The 24489-nt window shown below is 41.3% G+C and overlaps 1 protein-coding gene across 4 annotated transcripts in view; it reads left to right on the forward strand.

Moving 5' to 3' along the window:
* Positions 1–24489, forward strand: part of LOC133389103 (steroid 17-alpha-hydroxylase/17,20 lyase) — a 43582-nt gene that overhangs the window by 14348 nt on the left and 4745 nt on the right. For 2 of the 4 annotated variants that reach the window (XM_061636136.1, XM_061636135.1), the window contains exons 2-6: positions 12428–12560; positions 16677–16815; positions 18637–18866; positions 19702–19788; positions 22288–22500. In XM_061636136.1, coding sequence (XP_061492120.1) covers positions 12465–12560; positions 16677–16815; positions 18637–18866; positions 19702–19788; positions 22288–22500 — 765 coding nt within the window. In that variant the 5' untranslated portion in view covers positions 12428–12464. Of the gene's footprint in view, positions 1–12166; positions 12561–16676; positions 16816–18636; positions 18867–19701; positions 19789–22287; positions 22501–24489 lie in introns of those variants that run through there. The other 2 variants (XM_061636134.1, XM_061636137.1) reach the window with 2 other exon arrangements.

Consider the following 24489-nt stretch of genomic DNA (forward strand, 5'->3'; position numbering starts at 1 on the left):
GCACCAACCAAGGATACTCCCATGACGAAGGAAAAAAATCCAGTACTCAGGCAGATGGAGATCCAATAAGGAACTTCTGCGACGGTTAAGACGCATCCCTAATGGAAGCTCACCCCTTCCTCCTACCACTACAAGTAACAAGAATTTAGAGTCTTTGCCAGAACACCCCATGTAAGTAATATAAATTATAGGCTAACTATGTTTCCCAAGAGGTTTCTTCAGGCAGGGCTGTGTTGTCTGGGGAGTTGATGTAACGTGTGGCTCCCACTGGGTAGATAGTCTCAGTCCGTTTAAATCTTCTTTTCTTTTGTGCTTTCTGGGGTCCGAGTTTTCCGTGCCAATTCAGGTTGCTGTCTGTGTCTGAGCTGTCATCATCGGCTCCCTGTGTAGGAGGAACCGATCCCAGATTCAAAAGATAGAGGATGTTTCTCATGCCTTTATGGGTGGAGACATGGTGTGTTACACCGTCTATAGTAGTGAGCAAGTAGAAAGGAAAACCCCATCTGTATTTTATTCCCGCCTTCTGCAGCTTCTCTGTGTAAGGGCAAAATCACGCCTGCGCTGAAGGGTTTCAGGGCTTAAGTCATGAAGAAGCTGAATAGTATTGCCTTGCCAAGAAATGTGTTCTAGAGCTTGCTTCAAAATGGCGTCTTTAGTGAGCTGTTTTTGAAAGCGGAGAATAATATCTCTCAAACGCTTCCTCTTTTGGGGGTTTTAAGAGCAGCTTCGGAAGATAGCCACTATGTCAGTTTCCACTAGTCCTTCTATCTTTAGCATTTCCTTTAACCATTGGAGTATAAAAGATTGTAAATCTTGTTGTTCAGGGCTTTCAATAAGTCCATGGATTTTCAGGTTTAAGCAACGTCTGTCATTCTCTGCCTCCTCCAGTCGGAGTTGTAGAGAGAAATTGGTTTGTGATAAAGATTTTAGTTTCTGCGAATGTTTTATTGCTAAGTCCATTGTCTCCCCTGCCATAGATGCAACTTCAGAAAGGGTATTCTCTATCTTTGTTACCCTGTCGTCTATAGGTTTAATAGCTGCTTTCCATTCTGTTGTAAGATCATTTTGAAGTTTGAATAGTGAGAATAAAAGAACTTAGAAGATAAAAATAAAAGATAAAAAATTTAAACAGTGTCAGGCTGACCTGTCAGTCCCAACCAAAGGCGCTCTGGAACAAAATAGTTTTTACAAGTTTCCGGGAAACCATCAAGGAGGGAGCAAAGCGGGCTTCTTGGGGCAAGGAAAGTCTGGGAGCCACAATTGAAAAGGCTCTCTCCCATGTGCCTGTCAATCTAACTTCTTTCATTCCAGGCGTGCAGAGGAGACCAGAGACAGATGATCTTAAATCCAGAGTAGGAATATATGGACGTAAGTGGTCCCTTAAGTACACTGGTCCAAGGCAGTTTAGGGCTTTAAAGATCAAAACCAACACTTTGAATTGGGCTCGGAAACCAATTGGGAGACAGTGGAGTCGATAAAGCACAGGGGTGATATGCTCCCTGCTGTTGCCACCACTTCATCTTTTTTTAAAAAGTTTTGCTTGCTTGGCAGCCATGTTGGGCCCTTCTTCGTCAATGTCAGATACCTCCGATGCAGCTATTTGCTCCCTTGACTTGAAATAGGTCTTCAAGCTATTTTCTCATTGTGGTTGAGGTCTCTCTTGCATATTTTAGCAGGTGGTGATAAGGTTGTGAAGGTTTAAAAAGTTTAACGGGTGATCTTGCCAAAAGGTTAGCAGTAGGGGGTAGGAACTCACAGATTATGCCTCCATCTTCTCCGGGTGACATCAGCACCCCCATGTTTCTCTCTTTTTAACTAGAGGTATTGTCTTTTTGCATTCTTCCCTGATAATGTCTCTGACTTCACTCCATAGTTCTGGTTCTCTGTCAACTAAGTTTAAAGCCTGAAATCTGTTCCTTATTTGATATTTATATTCTTCTGGGATGTTATTTAAATAAATTGTATTTTGGCATTATGATAGCTTTGTTGTTGTTCTTTAGCTTTACTCTGATTTTCGATATTACCAGTTCATGATCTGTACTGCAATCTGCTCCTGGTCTTGTTTTCACAGAAAGTATGGAACTTCTCCATCTTCTGCTACCTATTATATAATAAATTTGATTCCTATAATGATCATTTGGTGATGTCCATGCGTATAGTCATATTTTTGGTTGCTCAAAAAATGTGTTTGCATGAAACAAATTATTGGCTTCACATAATTCAGTAAGTCTTTCTTCTGCTTCATTTCTATCTCCTAAGCCCCATTCTCCACAATTTCTAGTTCTTCTCTGTTCCCTACTTTTGCATTCCAGTCCCCCATGATTATCAGAACATCTTGTTTTGGTGTGTGATCAATTTCTTCTTGTACTTCTGGGTAAAATCTCTCCAATTCGTCTTCTTTTGTGTTTGCTGTTGGAGCGTAGACTTGGATGAAGGTTATGTTAATAAGTTTCCCATTTAATCTCATTGATATCACTCGCTCAGACCTTGCGTTATAGCTCCTAGTTGCTTTTGCTACATTGTTTATCACTATTAAAGCAACCCCGTTTCCCTTGGTGCATTCACTATAGCTGCTCAATTTCCCTGCTTTTTAAAGTTTGATAGAAATATCTGTTGGCTATAGGTATGTTCTTAAACCACAAGGGTTTTTTGCCTATTAGTGAGTATAGATATATCTGTCACAGTCTGTATATGTAGCGGAACTATCTTAACTGTTTTATATGTGGAATTGTTTTTAAATGTTTTGTATTTTTTTATATGTTATAACTGTTTTATTTGTTTTATAATTGTATATGTTATTGTTGTAACCCAACATGGGACCTTATGGTAAAGGACAGGTAAGAAATGTAATATATAAATAAATGGGCAAAGCAAGACTAAATGGGAGAAAGCAATGTCCCCATCAGGCAATGCATGTGAACAAGCTATACAGTTTACTTACCTCCCTAAACAGATTCATCTGACTCGGTTCCAAGGCTGCAATGGAAATCATGCAGAATGAACGAGAGGAAATGATAATACAGGCCTTAGTCATAGCAGTATCCCATCTGTAAAACTTATCTGGGGTCTCAGAACATTCAGTTTTGGTTTTGTCATTAATGCAGAATGCAGCATCCCTCAACTATTACCTTGAGAAGTTTTTAAAAAATAAGGACCCCAAGGGATGGCAGTGCTGACAGTTATTCAAAAGAGAGCCTGACATCTGAAGAGAGGGATGTCATAGAAAACCGGGCTCAAGGGGACAAGAAGAATTGACAACACAATCTTGTGAAACCTTAAAGAATCATACATTTTTTATAACATAAGATTTCATGGACCTTAGTCAATTTGTTAATATGCCACAAGACTCTTTGTCATTTTTGCTACAATAGACTGATGGAGCTACCCTTTTGAAAAATAATTAATGCATCTCATTTTCAGTTAAAATGTAAACTGCCACCAATAGGTCAATAAGAGATTCATATATGTGCTGTGCTTACTGATTGTCAAGGAGCAGAGGTTTTATTTTTATAACAAGAAAAGGAAACTACTTCCTCAGGCAAGTCACAGTTCTTCTGTGTTTTTGTATTGCTGCCTGGGTGGCAATCATAATTCATTGACTATGCATACAAGTACCATTTTGGATAGCTATTGCTGAATACCTGCACAGGAAAAATCATTGTCCTACACAGGGAGATTATCTTTTATATCACTAATTGCACAAATTGTTGATCCCACCTCCTCCATATTCATCGCAGGCAGAGTTTCAAAGCCAGTCTTGTCATAATATGTATCTCAAGGTAAGTCACATGGACCTCTAAATCATATGCTTTTTTCTAGAACTGATTTTAATAGAGAAAGGTATATGTATAGCAAAAAACACTCTTTGGATACATTCCACATTTTTCAGAGAAGTCACTTCATGCCATTCTGCGACTACCAACTTTTTTATTGGTTTTAATGTAAAATTATTAAAGGAAAAGAAAAACAAACGTGAACAAAAAAGAAAAAACGTCAACTCACATTAACAATGCAATAAACATCAGTACATCCTTCCAAAGGTAGAGACACACTTACTGTTCTGATGGTTCCATTGTGTCTCTACCTCTCTTTTCTGAAAATGGGAGGACACAATGCTAATCAACCCCCCTCCTTTTTACTGTAAAACTTGGTGGGAGCAGCTTCAGTGTGGTTTTTTTTTATTTGTTTCAAAGAGATTTCACAACTGATCGGCAGATCAACCCTTTCCCCCTCCAGGTGTGGCCAATGGAAATGCTTTGCTGTAGGTGACAACTATGCTCACAGTCTTAGTGTACCCATACAGGTTGATATATGTCATCCAAATGTCTGAATAAATGTCCAAGCAGAGTTGGTGTTTATAAAAAGTACATTCAAATTTAGCAAGGGTGTTAATATAAAAAGTACATTCAGATTTAGCAAGGGTGTTAATATCTTCAGACCATTGCATAGATGGTGGATATGTTTTATCTATCATCATCATCATCATCATCATCATCATCAATTACCCACCCTTAAACCAAAGGTTCCAGGGCAGGTTACAACAGTTTAAAAACATATAATTAAAAACACTTGAAAGCAACCCAAACAACATCACAGAAAAAAGGGTGGATCCTCAAAATATACATCTCGTGTTGAAGGCCAGGGAAAAGAGATGCGTCTTTAGCATTTGCCGAAAGTTGTACTATTAAGTTGCCAGATGCACCTTGGTGGGAAGGGAGTTCCACAGCTTAGGGATTGCCATAGAGAATGCCCTCTCCTGTGCCACCCCCCCGAACTTCCAAGGGTGGTGGAACTACCAAAAGGGTCTTCTCTGCTGATTTCAACCCTTGAGAGTCTGTAGGGAAGGAGGCGGTCTTTCAGATATTTGGGACCTAAGTCATTTAGGGCTTTAAACACTAACGTGAACACTTTGTACTGGGCCCAGCTCCCTCCAGGCTCAAAGCATAGGTCTCTTAGTGACCATACACGCTCTCAACATCCATTTTTGTTTTCCTGCCATTAATCCCCATACCACAGGAATATAATTTAAAAGTACATGAACATCTGGAAATATCAAGGATTTCACCAATACAAAACTGATACGGACAACAACTTCAGACCAAAAAGAAAATGTCACTGGACATACCCACATCATATGCCTCAGGAAGGCATTTCCAGTATTACACTTCTAGCACCTGTCTGAATTAAACAATACCTTCCTATAGAGAGGCTATGGAATCCACTATACCTGAAATATCATTTTTTTCTGAATCAAATCTCAATTCTAAATCTAAGCCGCCACAGTCCCTCCTACATGAAATATGCCCTGTGTGAGAGGCCTCACAATGAATCAATCATAGACTATTTAATTGGAAGGCAATCAATCAAACTCATTAAAATACCCAGGATGAAATAATTGGTGCCTTTTCATATTGGTTCACCAGAATGTAGTATAAAAGGATGTATAGTATAGGATGCAATAGAAAGCATGGCTGGGAAAGCTTGGTGGGGGCGGAAGTCTTCAATCGTCTCTGGAAAGTGCAGATACTGGGCACCTGTTGTATCTCGACATGAATGCTCTTCCACAGAACAGGGGCAGCCTCGCTAAAAGCCCTGTTCTGAGTTACTGTACAATGGGCTTCAGATCAATTCCGTTCAATAACAAATCTGCAGCCAGAGCAGATCTTTGAATAGGGGTGTAATATGCTGACAGGGTCTCACACTCCAGTCAGCATCAGCAATCATGCTGCAGTTTTCTGCACTAACTGTTGTTTCTAAACCAAGCGTCAGGGAATCCCCACAGGAAGTGCGTTATAGTAATCCAATCTTGCGGTTAACAATACCTGGACTACTGCAGTCATTCTATCCCAGTCCAGCAATGGCTGCAGATGTCATAACAAACTGGACTGATGAAAATCAGGAATTGGACATGCCTACTGGTGGAAATAGGGGTCTTTTGTTTGGTATTGGGGGCTGCTGCAAACAACACAGTGAGGTTGGGCTCAGATGAGGAGCAAACAGGAATGCGGGTGTGGCAATAGGGACCACCTATCAAAATATCACCAAACACAAAACAAACCACCCATCATTGTGCTAACAAGCTTCCAAACCAGTGGTGACTGCAGATGTATCATGGGTTATTTTTACTAATCAAATTTTATGTGGTAAGGGAAAATCTGATTTAACTGTAAATAAATTAAGGAGCTGGCATTTCAATGATGCCAACATAAAGAAATTTTATTGTTTGTAGCCAGTGGCCATCACAATATAGTACAACCAATCAAATAGGAAAAGGCAAATAAAACCATATAAACTATAAAATACTCCTATTACAAGAGATCACACACAATACCTAAAATGCGTTAAAAGAAAAACAAGCCAAGGGGCTTATAGTTAAAATAGACTAGTCAGGGGCGGGCTCTGAACGCATACCCACAGTTGCTAAATGACAAGCTTTGAATTTTGCTGCCACCAAGGCAAATTTTGCCACTTGAAGTGTTACCCATGGATCGGAGGGAGCAAGAAGAGCACACGTTTGCTCCAAAGGTGGTCTGTATCTCCAGGAGTATAAAATGGCGGCAAGGAATTTCCTTCTAGGCTCAGCATACAGCGCACATCGTAGTAAATAGTGCGCAATGTCCTCCACTTCAGGAAATTCACAAATACAGAGTCTTTGATGAATAGGGCGTTTTGCGTATCTCCCCTCCAAAAAAGCGGAGGGCATAGTTTGAAAGCGTAAGGCCGTAAAGACCTTTCTTAAAGCAGTGGAGGTCAGATAGACAAAATATTGTTCAAACCCAAAAGTTGTTTTAACTAAGGGATACCCCCGGGAAAAGGCTGACTGAGTGGAAGCAAACACGTCCTTCCTTCTTGAGTAGAACAGAATTCTGTCCTTATAAAGAAATCTTACTTGGGGGGTGACACAGGAGAGCAAAATTTCCGTGTTTATCCCATATGAGGACAGCATTAATTTAGCGCACATAGCCCAAGTGTTAGAAGAGGGGCTCTGTAGCTGCTCCAGAAAGCATTTATTAATAAGGCGGGCATCATTCAAGGATGAGAGTTTTAGCCAGTAACTGGCAAGGGCCACATGCACAAGGGATTCTATTGACGAGCCCAGTTTCCATCCTTAAAAGAGGGGCAGGCATGCCTCTTGGGAGGGCAAGGATGGAGCGCAAAACGGAATTCTGTATTGTCTCAAGAACGGCAAAGTTGTCAGGCCCCCAAATTTGGGCTCCATAAAGGAGCTGAGGGATCACTTTTCCCCGGAAAACCTCAATCAACGGGGAAACTAAACTGCCCCCATTAAACCTGAAAAAACGAAGAAGAGCGTGAACCGAGGGGGATGCTTTTAATTTCACTGCCTGCAGGTGAGATTTCCAAGATTGTTTGGCCGTAAAGTTAACACCTAAGTATCTAGCATGGTGCATTGGGCAATAGCCTAGTTGTTCAATTTCCAGCTATGGAATTTCCTTTTCTTTCCGAATACCACTACATTGGTTTTTGAATAATTAATTAAGAGATGTTCTTTGTCACAAAATTCTCCCAAAGCTCTTAGTAGCCTCCTCGTTCCAACCAAGGTGACGGCGACCAAGGCCAAATCGTTGGGATAAAGTAAAACTGAGAGTTTAGTGCCCAAGATGGAAACAGGAAAGAACTGTGGGCCACTCAAGTCTTGCACGATATCATTAACATAGAAATTAAAAAGAAAGGGTGCCAAAAGGCAGCCCTGCCTTACGCCTTTAGTCGTTGGAACCGACAACGATAAAAAGCCACTAGCACCAACTCTAACACTAAGTGAGGTGTTTGTATGTAGTATACGTAGTAAGCAAAGAAGTCTTCTATCTATGTTAGTCAAGGAGAGTTTGAACCATAATCGATCTCTATCGATAAGGTCAAATGCGGACGTGAAGTCCACGAAGGTGACAAATAATTCCTTGTTTCCCCTTCCAGCGTATTTTTGAATTAAATGGGATAGGATAAAGCAGTGATCTATTGCTGACTTCCCTTTTGTAAAACCCGCCTGTTCCTCCACAATAATTGCATTTTTGGCTGCCCAATCTTCAAGCCTGCATAGCAGATTCTTGGCATACAGTTTGGCCACTATATCCAGTAGGCTGATTGGTCGAAAGTTTTTTGGGTCAGCCTTGGATCCCTTTTTGTGGATTGGTACAATTATGCTGACTCCCCACCCAGGAGGAACTTCACTTTGACGGTTTATGGAGGTGAACATTTTGGCGAGAACTAGTGCCCACCAGTGAGGATTTGCTCTAACTAACTCTGCAGGGAGCATGTCCTCACCTGGAGCTTTCTTTACGGAGACACTGTTGTCGCAGGGCGTTAGAGGGATTCGTTGGAATGGCACTATTCAAACAGCCACAAATTTATTGTTATCCTCCTCCAGACTACAGGTGTTGAGACGTCAACTCCTGGCTGTGGACAATCCTTTGGATCACTATTGCTTAATAACATCAGAGATAAAACCGTTGATGAGTAAATGTTATGTCCCTAGGCCAAAAAATCTGGCTGGTATGATAATCACTGTGCCAGAATAAAACGATCTCTCACAAGAGTAATAAGGAAGCCCAGGAGAGTTGACTCCTTAGCAAACTTTAACTCCTACATCTCTGCTCGAAGAGAATATAAAAATCTTCTATGAAGGAAAAAAGAATGGTATATCCGACGGCAATGGCTGGACCTTGGTCTGGCATCTCAAGAAAAGAACACAGATAGATTTTGGGCTCTAGTGTCTAAAGGGACTAGGGGGAATTACTTCCCCCTTGATAATCAAATTACCTCCTCTCAATGGTGCTCCTATTTTAATGCCCTCTACGACCGCCCCCTTTGCTTGCCACAGGTTTATCCCACTCTTGTTGGTGAATCTTTCACCCTCTCCCATTGTCTGGAGTGGGAACCTGTTACTCCCCAAGAAATTTCCACTCTTGATTTTGTCCTTACCCGTAAAGAAAGCTCCAGGTGAGGACATGCTCCTTGCAGAGTTAGTTAGAGCAAATCCTCACTGGTGGGCACTAGTTCTCGCCAAAATGTTCACCTCCATAAACCATCGAGGTGAAGTTCCTCCTGGGTGGGGAGTCAGCATAATTGTACCAATCCACAAAAAGGGATCCAAGGCTGACCCAAAAAACTTTCGACCAATCAGCCTACTGGATATAGTGGCCAAACTGTATGCCAAGTATCTGCTATGCAGGCTTGAAGATTGGGCTGCCGAAAATGCAATTATTGTGGAGGAACAGGCGGGTTTTACAAAAGGGAAGTCAGCAATAGATCACTGCTTTATCCTATTCCATTTAATTAAAAAATATGCTGGAAGGGGAAACAAGGAATTATTTGTCACCTTCATGGACTTCACGTCCGCATTTGACCTTATCGATAGAGATCGATTATGGTTCAAACTCTCCTTGACTAACATAGATAGAAGACTTCTTTGCTTACTACGTATACTACATACAAACACCTCACTTAGTGTTAGAGTTGGTGCTAGTGGCTTTTTATCGTTGTCGGTTCCAACGACTAAAGGCGTAAGGCAGGGCTGCCTTTTGGCACCCTTTCTTTTTAATTTCTATGTTAATGATATCGTGCAAGACTTGAGTGGCCCACAGTTCTTTCCTGTTTCCATCTTGGGCACTAAACTCTCAGTTTTACTTTATGCCAACGATTTGGCCTTGGTCGCCGTCACCTTGGTTGGAACGAGGAGGCTACTAAGAGCTTTGGGAGAATTTTGTGACAAAGAACATCTCTTAATTAATTATTCAAAAACCAATGTAGTGGTATTCAGAAAGAAAAGGAAATTCCATAGCTGGAAATTGAACAACTAGGCTATTGCCCAATGCACCATGCTAGATACTTAGGTGTTAACTTTACGGCCAAACAATCTTGGAAATCTCACCTGCAGGCAGTGAAATTAAAAGCATCCCCCTTGGTTCACGCTCTTCTTCGTTTTTTCAGGTTTAATGGGGGCAGTTTAGTTTCCCCGTTGATTGAGGTTTTCCGGGGAAAAGTGATCCCTCAGCTCCTTTATGGAGCCCAAATTTGGGGACCTGACAACTTTGCCGTTCTTGAGACAATACAGAATTCCGTTTTGCACTCCATCGTTGCCCTGCATGCCTGCCCCTCTTTTAAGGATGGAAACTGGGCTCCAGTCAATAGAATCCCTTGTGCATGTGGCCCTTGCCAGTTACTGGCTAAAACTCTCATCCTTGAATGATGCCCGCCTTATTAATAAATGCTTTCTGGAGCAGCTACAGAGCCCCTCTTCTAACACTTGGGCTATGTGCGCTAAATTAATGCTGTCCTCATATGGGATAAACACGGAAATTTTGCTCTCCTGTGTCACCCCCCAAGTAAGATTTCTTTATAAGGACAGAATTCTGTTCTACTCAAGAAGGAAGGACGTGTTTGCTTCCACTCAGTCAGCCTTTTCCCGGGGGTATCCCTTAGTTAAAACAACTTTTGGGTTTGAACAATATTTTGTCTATCTGACCTCCACTGCTTTAAGAAAGGTCTTTACGGCCTTACGCTTTCAAACTATGCCCTCCGCTTTTTTGGAGGGGAGATACGCAAAACACCCTATTCATCAAAGACTCTGTATTTGTGAATTTCCTGAAGTGGAGGACATTGCGCACTATTTACTACGATGTGCGCTGTATGCTGAGCCTAGAAGGAAATTCCTTGCCGCCATTTTATACTCCTGGAGATACAGACCACCTTTGGAGCAAACGTGTGCTCTTCTTGCTCCCTCCGATCCATGGGTAACACTTCAAGTGGCAAAATTTGCCTTGGTGGCAGCAAAATTCAAAGCTTGTCATTTAGCAACTGTGGGTATGCGTTCAGAGCCCGCCCCTGACTAGTCTATTTTAACTATAAGCCCCTTGGCTTGTTTTTCTTTTAATGCATTTTAGGTATTGTGTGTGGTCTCTTGTAAAACATCCATAGAAAACATTGCAAATCAGCTTTCTAGGCCTATTTGAGCCTCTAAGACCATTAACAGACTGCATTAATAATATATTGTATAACATGGAATGATTGGTAGTATTAGAGCTCCTTCATTATAAGGTTTTCAGAGACAATCAGTGCACATCTAGCTTGTTCTTAAACTGCTGCACAGGAGAAAATGTGTCAGATCTGATGGACTTTACACCACTTTAGCTTTTTCTCCTTAAAGTCAGCTAGCATCTCTCCATGTGATGGCTTAGTTAGGCTATAGATATATCCATAAGCCCGTGTTTATCCACCCTCCCTGTTCTGAGGGTCACAAATAAGAGAATGTTGTAATTGTGGAATGTGAGGGGAGGGAGATAGTTGGAGCAAGGCTGTTAACACAAGATTTCCAAAGTAAAAAGTGGCTTTTTTTGTGAATGGGTTGTTAATTTCACTGCACTCTTGGTAGAAATGCACTAGCACTTTTAGGTGGATTTTGTGCAAGGTCAGCTACCATTGAGACCAATATTTGTGATCTACACTGAAATATATTTAGCAATTGGTGCAAGTGGAAAGCCTGTCATAATGAAAGGGCATTTTCAGGGATGGTACACAGTCTTGGCATGCTGACCCCCAACAGCACCCACACTAATATCTTTTCAGCACCACATTATTTTTAGTTTCCCAATCTTTGTGACCTTTGTTGAACTATTTATCTTGATTTATTTTAAGCTGTTTTTTTAGATTTGCTGTATGTTAATGTTTACATTATTTTATATTGCTTTTAATGTAAGTTGTGAATATAAAGGTATAAGCCAGTAGATAAATAATAAAGAAATACGTCTTTACACTGGGGAACCTTAGACATTCCAGTTGAGAACTTCCATCTAGAATAGACCTTGACAGCCCAGCTTTGTATTTATCATGAACAAACAGAAAAAAAGCTTTCCCATATTTTAATGTATGTGGGCAGGGATCTTGAGGACCCCTTTTAGGATGGAAGAGTGGGTTATACATGTTAATTAAAACAAATAAACCTCACTTCTGTGTTTACCACAAGGAATGCACATCTTTAATTATATGTTTGGCTCAGATCAGCTAAAGAGTGGTGCAGTTTGTTCTTGCTTTGTTGGCAGAAGGCAAGGCTGGCCTTTGTGCTTCAGATTATTGCTATCTCCTGGAGATTAACCAGCAAGGAAAGAAGCAACCCCAAGGCAAGGTGATGTCACTGTAAGCTGTTATAAGAGCCCTAACTTGGCTGGAGAAGGGACACTGCTGCCTCTTGTCGTCTTGCTCCTGGATCTCAGACCAAGCTGCAGGCCAACTGAGGGACAATGACAGTTCTCCTGGTGGCCTTGCTCCTGATGCTGGCTCTCCTATCCTTCTGGAGGATGGTCAAAGGGAAGCTGGAGCCCAAGCCCAACTATCCCAGGGGCTTGTCCTCCCTGCCAGTCATTGGGAGCCTCTTTCATTTTGCTGGCCACACACAGCTCCATCTTTTGTTCCACAGATTGCAGCAGACGTATGGCAGTCTCTACTCCCTCTACATGGGCTCCAATTTTGTGGTTGTGGTCAACAACTATCTCCATGCCAAAGAAGTACTGCTTAAGAAAGGGAAAATCTTTGGTGGCAGGCCCCGAAAGGTAAGCAAGCTGTGTGTGTCTTCCACAAAATCTGGTGGAAGTGGAAGTGGCAAGGAAACAAAATAATGAGAGAGTTCTTACATTGTTATGACCTGAAGTCTGTAGCAGAAAACTTCAGTCCTAGTAATCAGGCAGGAAGGACAGTTTGGAACTTTTTGGATGAAGGGAGCTAATAATGCGGACACTGTAGCACTGACACTGATCTAGTACTAGCTGTGTGCAAGTAGTTATGTAAGACAAAGCAACTAGTGCCAGTGTCAAAATATGCATTCAGCTAATGCATGCTTAAGCAGTGTAGCTGTTAGGCAAGCTTGCTTCCAATTGCAGCTGTCCCTTTACTTCAAGTCATTGCTGGTCCCTCAAAACAGCTCAGTGTCTCTCAGTGACACCTGAGGATGACATTCTATTTTTCTACTCTGTAACGTATAAGATCCTCTATGAACCACTCAGATGCAACTATTAGGATGACTTCACACAATATTTTCCTCCCAATACAGATACAATCTTTGGGAAATAAAATATAAACTGCATTGCCACCTGTTAAGCACAAACAGTTGAACCATATCTCACAAGTGATTGTGTATGCTATTTTTCTTGCTCAGAGAATTAGTTCATGTAGGAAACCCACCATGTGTGAAGCAGTCCTAAACCCAAGACTGAAACTGAGCTGGTTCACACTGGAGAGCGTTTCATTCCCATTAAGAAATAATTGTTCTTCTTACAACTTGCTGCATGAACCCCCTAGTTTCACTGAGGCAATAAACCTGCATCTGGGCTGGAGTGAGATCCTACATTCAAATACTTCTCCATAGAAAAGCAAAATTAAGAATGTAAGAAAAGTACTGCTGGCTCAGAAGGCATCCTTTTTCCCACAGTGGTCAACAAGATGCCTATGGGAAGTCCAGAAGCAGGACATGAGCACAACAGCTCTCGCCCACTAATCTTTCCCAGCAACTGGCATGCATAATCCCAGAGCTAATATATTGTCATCATTACTAAGAGCCATTGATAGCTTTGTCTTCCATGAATTTGTCTAATTCTCTTTTTCAACTATTCAAGTCACATCTCGTGGTAGTAAATTCCATAATTTGACTACGAGTTGGGTGATTGTCTTCTTTTAGTCTGGCCTGAATCTCACAACATTCAGCTTCATTGAATGAGCCCCGTTTCTAGTATTAGAAGAGAAAGAGAAAAGCTTCTTTGTATCTGCTTTTTCCTCACCATAAATCATTTTAAACATCTCTTCTAATATTCCACCACCTTACTTACCTTTTATCAAAACTATAAAGACCCAAACATTGTAATCTTTCCTCATAGGATAATTATTCTAGTCCCCTAATCATTTTGTTTGTCTGGACATATGGGTGAGGAATACTGAACCCTTCAATCTCTCCTCTGTGCTTTGTCAGCCCAGAAATGTTTATCCGCAGCCCAGGAGTACTAGAAGTGAGCTGGGCTGGAAGAAACATGCCGGAAGTGACTGTGTATGGGAAGATGAGGTGACGGGACAGTCAGATAAACAGACATAGTTGCCTTATCATACCTCATTTGAACCTCAGAGGGAACACTTTTTAATTATTCCTAATTATCTTCACTTTTCATCTACCTCCACTGTTGGAGGCAATACTCTTCTGAATGTCAGTTGCTGGGAAATCACAAGTTGCACTAAGTTCTTTCATGCGGGTTTCCCATAGGCATCTGCTTGCCCACTTTGAGAACAAGGTGCTGTACTAGGTGGGGCATGGCCTAATCCAGCAGGTTCTTTTTATGTTTTTATGAAACTGCCTTATTGAGCCAGGCTATTAATGCATCTAGTCCAGTATTCTCTACTCTGACTTGCATCAATGTTTAGCGTCTTAACATATTTCCTGCCAACACTGAGATCATTTTAATGGAGATTACCAAGGACTAAAACTGGCACCTTCTGCATGCAAAATGCATGCCCAGCCCTACCACTGAGCTATATATCCTCTCCACTCCTTACTCTTCCTAAGTGTATTGCCTATGTCACCTCTCTTGGCAACCCAATTCAACAGCTATAGGGAGAAAAAAGAAATGGAGAACATTAGCATGGCCAAGAGGAGAAAGGTTTTGATAGGCAGTTTCTTTAAGAGGAGTTATTTTCTGACTGACTATAACCCTTTCCTGCCCTTTGCTTTTCTGAGTGTACAAGGAAGTGAGGTGAAGAGGCAAATACTTCCATGCCTCTTACTTTAGATAACCTAGATTATATATATTTTTCCCATTGAACATGAGCCTTAGCTTGACTAAAAGCATATTGTTTATATGCATATACACATTATACAGTAAATATTCATTTTAAGTTAAAGATATGGTTTGTGGATCGTGAACTATGTGGTTAATTTCACATAGTAAATAAATGTTTGCCACGTTCTGTGTAGTGCATTGCTGCTATCTACCTACCTCTACTGAGATATCATTTGTGGCCTTAGACAAAGTGGCATGCTCATATATATTTTATTTTCCTACCCTTCTGATGTCAGGACAGGTTCTTCTCATAGGATATTTTGAAGAAGTGTGTGTAAAGCAGCAAAAATGTTTTACTATGTCATAAATTATTAAGACCAGGCTGAATGTAGAATTTGCGGTTCTGGACAGTTTTTCAAATACAAGATTTTATAACTTCAGATATGGTTTAGGAATTACTGATCTCGGGCTCTGACTCATGTGCAAGACTGGATAACCTTTCAGAGATTTTTTCAATCCTGTGACTCAGAGAAATTGTAGTCTTCCCCTTTTAAAACACATCCACATTCCTCTTTATCATGAATGTAGCATCTGTCCCTATTAAGCAGATAAAAAGGCACTAATGTTGCAATCAGGGTTCAGATCAAATGTTTCTCTCTTGTTTGCAGTCCAGCCTTGCTATTTCCTACCTTTATGCAACCCATCCCCTGCATAGGAAGGGCCTGCCTCCCCTTTAATCAAACAGAACTCCCTAAACCAGGGGTGGAGAATTTGTGATCCTCCAGATGTGGCTGGAGAGATCAACTCCAAGTAGCTCCAACCAGCATGGCCAGTGATCAGGAATAAGAACATAAGTACATAAGAAGAGCCTGCTGGATCAGGCCAGTGGCCCATCTAGTCCAGCATCCTGTTCTCACAGTGGCCAACCAGGTGCCTGGGGGAAGCCCACAAGTAGGACCCGAGGGCAAGAACACTCTCCCCTCCTGAGGCTTCTGGCAACTGGTTTTCAGAAGCATGCTGCCTCTGACTAGGGTGGCACAGCACAGCCATCATGGCTAGTAGCCATTGATAGCCCTGTCCTCCATGAATTTGTCTAATCTTCTTTTAAAGCCATCCAAGCTGGTGGCCATTACTGCATCTTGTGGGAGCAAATTCCATAGTTTAACTATGCGCTGAGTAAAGAAGTACTTCCTTTTGTCTATCCTGAATCTTCCAGCATTCAGCTTCTTTGAATGTCCACGAGTTCTAGTATTATGAGAGAGGGACAAGAACTTTTCTCTATCCACTTTCTCAATGCCATGCATAATTTTATACATTTCTATCATGTCTCCTCTGACCCGCCTTTTCTCTAAACTAAAAAGCCCCAAATGCTGCAACCTTTCCTCGTAAGGGAGTCGCTCCATCCCCTTGATCATTCTGAATAATCACTGTAGTCTAGCAATATCTGGATAGCCACTGGCTCCCCACTACTGCCCTAAAAATAATTTCTGAAAACAACTAAGAAGAGCACATGCTCAGGTATACACCCAGCACTCTTGGGCTGTTTGCATGTGTTCTTCCTAGATCTTTAAACTCATATTAACATGCAAAGTTGTCAAAATTAGTAATAGAAGTTAAATCAAGACCACCCATTCTGGGAAAAACTTTTATTTTTAGGGGGGATCTATCTTATTTAATGACCATCAATGCTAAAAGTAATTTGCATACATTAATATATTTTTATGCATATTAAACCAGTATCAGAGATACTGTGTACAAATTTTTGGTCTAAAATTGCTTTTTAAAGGCATTTTTTATCAAATGAAGAACCATGTTCCCTATGTATATGGTTATGCATGTATGTGTTTTTTCTTCTTTGAAGTACACTGAAACTGCAATGCTGTTAAGCATGTTTTTCATTGATTTAAGGTGACTACAGACTTGCTGTCACGGAATGGGAAAGACATCGCCTTTGCCAATTATAGTCCAATTTGGAAATGTCAGCGCAAGCTAGTACATTCTGCCCTTTCCATGTTTGGGGATGGCTCCCTGGCCCTGGAGAAAATCAGTAAGTGAAGCAAAGGAAACATTGGGATGGCTCTATGAGAATGCCAACAAGGCAACTGGGGAGAGAAGAAGCTAGTGATGGCTCTTGTAGCCAAAACTTTACGTTAATTTGCTCCTCTTTGGCTGAAGAAGTGTTTTGAGCACAGTTTTGCTGCCTTTCAAGGCATTTGTTTTCAGAAAAATTAATTTGTGTTCATGCCACTTCTCCCGCCTTTAGAGGGTGTGTGTGTGTATATATGTATATGTATATAAAACTAGTATTTAGGCACACATCACATACCATCTTCTACTCCTTGTTGAGCTCAGGAAGGAATCTGCTTTTCCCAGGCTGCAGAAAAATCTGGATTTGCACATCACTGACTGGTGAATGGCTGGTGCTTGTGTCAGTCATGAAGCCACCTCCTCCCTCAGGTTTTTAATGGAAAAATAACAATTATGTGCAAAAAAAAGGGTTTTAAAAGTGTCAGATAAATATTTGAGCAGATAATCATGCAGGCACCTGAAAAAGAAACAAAAACAATGTGAATAGTCCACCTGAACATGGGGGGGGGGGAGAGAGGAGGAATGACAGTTGCATTAAATTTGGAACCAGGTGTGTGTGTCCTTTCAAAAGTGAAGTAAGCTAGACCTGCAAAGGGGGGGGGAGCCTGCATCCACTCCTGTATATCTATACTCGCTTTTAATGCTATGTCTGTTTTCATCCATTGTTAGTGTTGATTTACATTCCTTAGAGAGTAGCTGCGTTTGGCCACCTAAACCTTCCAATTATAGAATTCTCTCTGATATGTTGGTTTATTCTGGAGCAACTGGGCTCTTTTGGGAAAGAGTGGGCATTATCTTTCTAGAACTACACTTTTAATAATTTCAGGCATGAATTATGCATCTGCAACTTTAGGAGGAGCAATCAGACTGCCTTATAAATATTTTTTTTTACCCCAGATGTTATTCTCAAACAGAGACTACTGGAGTCCAGGTGAAGCAACATTTCCCTATAGTGTAATGTTTTTTCTGGAAGCTGTAAAATATAATGTGTAAAGGTTTAATAAAATATAAAAAAACTAAGAGAGTAACAAAAAATAAATATCCTATAAAGCAGGATGTCCCTATTGAATGCCTATTGGAAAAGCATGATCATTGACAAAGGAACTTACATATAGTGTACTGGACAATGTCCCTTCTTGGTATGCCCTTGACCCCCAAATATATTACAGCCAGTATTGGGGTCAGCTAGGAGGAAAACCCTTTGCAGGGGAGGAGTGGGCATAATTCTGATTCTCTTCTATATATGATTTAGCCTTTTCAGACCACATCCGATTGGAAGTCTCATTTGGAAACAAGACAGCAGAAGAGACTACAGAATTCATACTACAGTAAAAACCAAGGACCTTGTCTTGTTTTGTCCTTTACTGCCACTTAGTGGTGACTGTCAGAACTTACTTGCAATGCAGTCAAGGAAATATAATGGATCAGTCTGTTTTGGTAACAAAGTTAGGCAGTCTCGCAGATGATACAACACAGGAACAATGGAATAGCTATCTAGAGACCACAGGTTCTTAATAAGGGAAATAGTTTTTTGCTACAGAAAGATAATGCCCTAATAACAAAGCTATTAGTAAGCTTGTCGAAGAAGTGGGTCTAAACCCATTTCCCAATCTGAGACCAATACCCTGTCTACTGGATTACCCTGCCTATATCAGATTTGCCCTGTCTCCAGTTCTGGGTTGCCAGTGTCTCTCTGTCTCATCCTTTAATCTTGATTCATAGTTCCCTTCTTCTGGATCCTAAAGGTTTCACCATCCCTTCCACGCATCTTTTCTTTTAGTCTGCCAAGAAGCAGCTTCTTTGTGTGAAATTCTGAGCGCTACACAGGATTCGCCCCTAGACATGGCACCTGAACTGACACGTGGTGTTACTAATGTGGTGTGCTCCCTCTGCTTCAACTCATCCTACCAGCGTGGAGATCCTGAGTTTGAGGCCATGCTCCAATATAGCCAAGGCATTGTGGACACTGTAGCCAAGGAGAGCATGTTGGATATCTTCCCATGGCTTCAGGTAAGAGTTGGCAGGAAGTGCTGGCAGCTAAATCCCCCCTATTCTGTTCCTCAAGCAAAGTTTTCAGGGATATTCTCAACCGCTGCAGAAGAAAACCATGTAGTCACATGGAACCCAGAAATCACTTAAGCCAGGGGTTGCTAACCTCCGACCCTCTAGATGTTGTGGGACTCAAACTCCCATCAGTCCCAGACAATATGGACAATGGTCAATATTGGTAGCCAATCCACTTGTTAGCCACTTAAACTGTTTACTTGCTACCCTTAATCTATTCCACTTTTGCTGTTTAAACTGACTGCATGTGGTTAGAGGGTCACCTGATTTGTCATTCTTCATTAAGAGATGTTGGGGAGGGAGATAGGTATAGTCATTTATGTCAACAATAGCATATAGATCAGCTGACCTATAAGTCTATACTAGGGGAGAAAAAAACTTTGTTAACACTGAATAACACATTCTAACTTCTGCTTAAATAGACAAAACCCATAGTTACCTGTTTCAATAATGCAAATATTCTGTATTTGTATGTGTGTGCCTATGCATGCGCAGCATACAAATTTTGGCAAGGACTAGAAAGTCAGGAGGGAGACAGAAGGTTTTACTGGAAGAGAATCATATCAAGTTATATAGAGAATTCAAGGAATGTGCAGAATGCAAAAAGCATCTCAGATGGAGGGCTTTGCTTCTGTGTTAGAAAATCATGGTCCACATTGCAAGGAACAGACCTATCCGCTACATAAACCTGAATGGCAGGTTTTAACATAGGAGTTCTGGAGAATGGATTCTTATCTGCAGTCAGAAAAGGGATTGTCATCATGGTTGTTTCTTTTTCCAGTTCTTTCCCAATAAAGACTTGGCTTTGCTGAAGAAGTGTGTGCAAGTAAGAGATCAGCTCCTACAGCAGAAGCTTGTAAAACACAAAGTAAGTAGAATACATATTGAGTAGCAAACCTAGCAAAAGAGATAAAATTCCTGTGGGGAGGATCTGTGGATAAAAGCAGTGAGCATGATGACAATGATGAAAATGGCATTCCAACATGAATTTTGATTTGGGAAATCCTGTGTCAAATTCCTGCTAGTTTTTATGCTCACAGGGTAGCCTTAGGTAAGTCACTCTCTCAACCTAAACTTCCTCACAGGTTATACTTATGAACTAAAAAAAAAAAGAAAGCTACTCTGAGTTTCTCATCTCCGTAAAAGTCAGAGTCACATTTCAGAGTGACTGAGATTCATTCATTTATTTAAATCAAATGAATTTAAAGATATATGCTGATAGTGAGCATATGACTGGGTTGGGCTGGTGTCTCCACAGAGCCCACCACTCTCTCATCTCAGCAACAACACTGCTTGAGAGATTCTGCTGAGGCAGAGAAGCAAGAAGAAAGGCTGGGGTGGGGAGGACCTGGGCTCACCTCACAAATTTACTTGATTACTGTAACATGTTTTATTTGGAGCTGCCCTTGTATCTGGTCTGGAAGCTGCAATTAGTGCAGAATGCAGCTGCCAGACTGCTTATATGAGCAAATTACTGGCAACACATTATTCCACTGCTGAAAGAGATGCACTGGTTGCCAGTTTGCTACTGTGCCAGGTTCAAGGTACTTATGTTAATTCACAATGCTCTAAATAACTTGGGCCCAAAGTACCTAAAGGACCCACCTGACTCCCTCCGTTCCATCTCGATCACTAACCTTCTGATGGTGCACTTTTGGTGGTTCCCCACATTCCTGAGGTTTGGTTGTTCTCCACCAGAGACTGAGCCTTTAATGTGGCAGGCCCTGCCCTGTGGAACTCCCTACCAATAGAGGTTCAGCAGGAACCATCCCTCCTTTCTTTCAGGCATCTCTTGAAAAAGGAACTTTTTAGACAGACCTTTTAACACGAATTTTCCCCCAGGCCAATGCAGTATGTATTGATGCTTTTTATTGGTTTTTAAATGTTATTGTGTCTTGTATGTTGTATGGTGCCTTGATGTACTTGTATGAAAAGTGTAGTTTATAAATACTTAATTAAATAAATAATCAAATAAACAAATAAATAAATAATGAGGCTAGGAGAATGACTGAGCTATGGGAATCGGGCTCTCCTCCAAAGTACCAGGTCTTCCTTATCCAACCTGTAACTTTCTGCCACAGAAATGAATGGATCCAATTACCTTCTATGACAGAAAACAAAAACTGACCCTTGTCCCTCACACAGTGCGTGTGTGTGGGCACTTTGGAATTCTCTCCCTTTAAATATTAGACTGGCGCCATCTCTGTTATCTGTTTGGCACCTATTGAAGACCTTCCTCTTTCAACAAGCCTTTTAAGTAGAGACCTTATCCCATTCTGTGTCTGGAATTGCTTTTTAAGATCTTTTAAAGTTGTTTTTGAAAGATGTTTTGTTTTAATATGTTTTTAATATGTTTTGTTTTAATATGTTTTTAAGATGTTTTGTTTTTAAGATGTTTTAAAGTGTTTTGTTTTTAAGATGTTCTAAAGTGCTTTTAGTGTTTTTGCTTGCTGCCCTTGGTTCCTTCTGGGACGAAGAATGGGATATAAATTTAATAAATAAATAGTCATATTTTTGCCACACTACAACTGCGTCCCCAGTAGTAGCCAGTTTATTTTCTCCAATTCAAATCAGTAGCTCAAAATTGAGTTCTATAGGAGAAAACAAGCTCCTCTCCGTTTGCTCTCCCAGCACTAGGATCATCAGTTTCAGGAGTATGGTAGATCAGCTTGAGAGCCACATTTTATTTTGGGCAACCTTGCCAGTGGTGGGCAGGGTCAAAGACCAAGTGGGTGGAGCAACCTTAGTACATTTTACCTTTGTATAGTTGGCTAGTTTCTACATCCACATCTCTCTGTCCTGCATCCAGGCAAACAAGAGGCATTAGCAGAGATCAAGCATGCATTCCAGACATGTAAAACCGCTCAAGAAGGGCATGGAGCAGTGAGAGGTGTGGCTGTGGAGAGTCCTAAGGACCAGATAGAGAGACCTGCAGGCCCACATTTGGCCCCTGGGCTTGATGTTCCCCATCTCTGCTGATAGATTCTGTCCACCTTTCCAACTGTGTTTCTGAATGCAGCTTTTTAGCTTTCTCTTGGGTACCTACCCACTGAGTTCTGTTGAGCCAATGTTCTGCCACTAGGAGGGCAAACCTTGCTTCCTGTCCTGCCCCCAGTACTAGCTTTAGCTGGCAGGGACCTAACAAGCATGTGTGGGTGGGATGGCTGCATCTCATTGCACCCACCCCTACTAGCATTTGCACTCAACATACCCCACATCATAATGAAAGGACATTTTGCTAGTAATAAATATGGGAAGCTCTCCAATTGATACTCATTACTCCACTGTGGCAGTCAAGTCCTTCTGCTGGCATTTTCTGATGTTTTTCAGTCTTAGCCCACAGCTGCTCTCGTCTTCTTCTACCCAGGAAATGTTCAGCAGTGATTCTGTCAATGACTTAATGGATGCACTTCTGAGAGCCAAACTTAACATGGAGAACAACAACAGCCATCTATTGCCTGGGCAGGAGCTGACAGATGATCATCTACTCATGACAGTGGCTGACATCTTTGGGGCTGGTGTGGAGACCACCACAACTGTGTTGAAGTGGACTGTACTCTATCTCCTACACTACCCAGAGGTATTCGTTCCTCTAGTCCAGTCCTTTGAAGAGATATGCTTATAATGGGTTGTATGAACAAGACACAGAAGATAGTGTACACTACAATTCTATACATGTTTACTCAGAAGTAAGTCCCAATGGGCCTTATTCAACATAGTGCTAAGTTGAACATTCCATCAGCACAAGGGTTTGGGGGGAACATTCTCCCCCTCCCCTCCCCTCACGTGCACCCTTAAACTGTTCTGAGGGGTCCTCCAACCCTCCAGAGCAGATTTGGGGATGGTGTGGAGCACGCGCAAGGGAGGAGAGATGGGGGAAATCCCCTTATGCTAGTTGAAGACATTCCACTAGCACAAGAGCATAGTTGAGTACTGCCCAGTGAGCTCAATGGGACTTGCTTCCTGGTGAGTATGTCCAGGATTGCAGTCTTAGATACTGAAATGAAAAGAACTCAGGTCCCTTGCTCAAAAATGTAGTAATTCTTCCAAACCTAAAGACTTCCTTTACTTATCTCTGGGGTCATCAATGTAACTTCTCCCAGCCAATTGCCATATTTAGGCATTCTCTCCCACATGCATTTACATTGCAGGAGGGAGGGAGCAGGGAGGAGCCCATTGGCCCCGCCTCCTCTATTATGCCCCCATAACCTTCTCTAGTCCTGATCTTCCAAGGTTCTAAATCATGTGGGGAGCCTAACATGAGCAGAGAAAGCTCACCACTGCAGACTTTAGCCCTCCAACTCATAGAGGGAGGGGTGAGACCTAGCATGCTTGTTCCCACTCTCCCTCAGTCACACAAGGAATTTGAACACCTGAATAAGGCTACTGTATTCTATTTTTTTCTATAAATACCACATAGGAGCAATGTCCTATATATGCTGTATTCATTCGCATTCACAAAAATGGCTTTTATGCATTCTTGTCATCACCTTAGCCAACTACAGGATGCACAAGAACATTTGACATCTGTTCTTTGTTCAAGTAATTTGCATAACTGGTACCTACCTTAACTTCATGTGGTCTTAGCAAAGCAGAGGAAAACAAGTATCATTCTTCCAAAGGCATGCAGGCCTGTGGAGCATACTACAATTTCCATGTGAGAGAGCAGTTCTACATAGCACCTGTCACTGTGTAGTGTTCTACTAGTTTGCACCGGTTAACCACACAGATTAGGATTTTTTTGTTTTAAAGATGTTAGTAACATATTGCTGTTTTTAAATTTGTCCTAAAGTTATATCAACTTTTTGCAATAAGGAATGTGATGGGAAAATTCACTGGAAAGTGTGGGATAACATTTGCTTGATGCAATGTTCTGTAACCCTTCTCCCCAGCAAACAAATCAGAATAAATGCTCAATATATTGCAAACATCATCTAATCTCCCTGCAAACAAGTCAGGATGAGTGCTTGATAAATGGTTCTTTGAGAAGCAATGATTCTTCATGCTACTGCACCATTTGCAGAGGCATGGGGAGGGAAAGGAAAATTACCCCATACTGAGGCACCACATGCTAATGATTTACTAGACAGTACTGCAGAATGATGCCTGCCATATGAAGTAATTTAAAATGGCTTCCTTGTGTCAGCCATTGCATGTGTTCCAGCTCTCTCCAAACAAGTATCTCTACTATAGCACTCAGTGTTCCATTGCTTCTTGAACAGCTCTATTTACAGAGCGGGTTTTGGTCAATGGAAAGGGAAACAATTGCTATCAACAAGCACTGCAGCTTTTCACAACTATTTTGTTGTTGTTATGTGCCTTCAGGTCTGAACAGAGTGGTCCATGACAGATGCTCATGGAGGTCACTGATTCATAGGGTCACCATAAGTCACAACGATTTAGGGCAAAGGAATTAATACAGTATTCCCCATTTCAAAGGCTTTCCTCCTTCCACTATCAGTAGAAGTACTTGATGTGGCAGTAGCTTTATTTTCACTTTTGGATAGCCCAACTATAAGAAATTAAGTGGTGTCTACAATTAAAAGAAATTAGGTGAGGAAGCGAGAGC

The sequence above is a fragment of the Rhineura floridana genome, chromosome 7 (assembly GCF_030035675.1).
Source record: "Rhineura floridana isolate rRhiFlo1 chromosome 7, rRhiFlo1.hap2, whole genome shotgun sequence".
Lineage (NCBI taxonomy): Eukaryota > Metazoa > Chordata > Lepidosauria > Squamata > Rhineuridae > Rhineura > Rhineura floridana.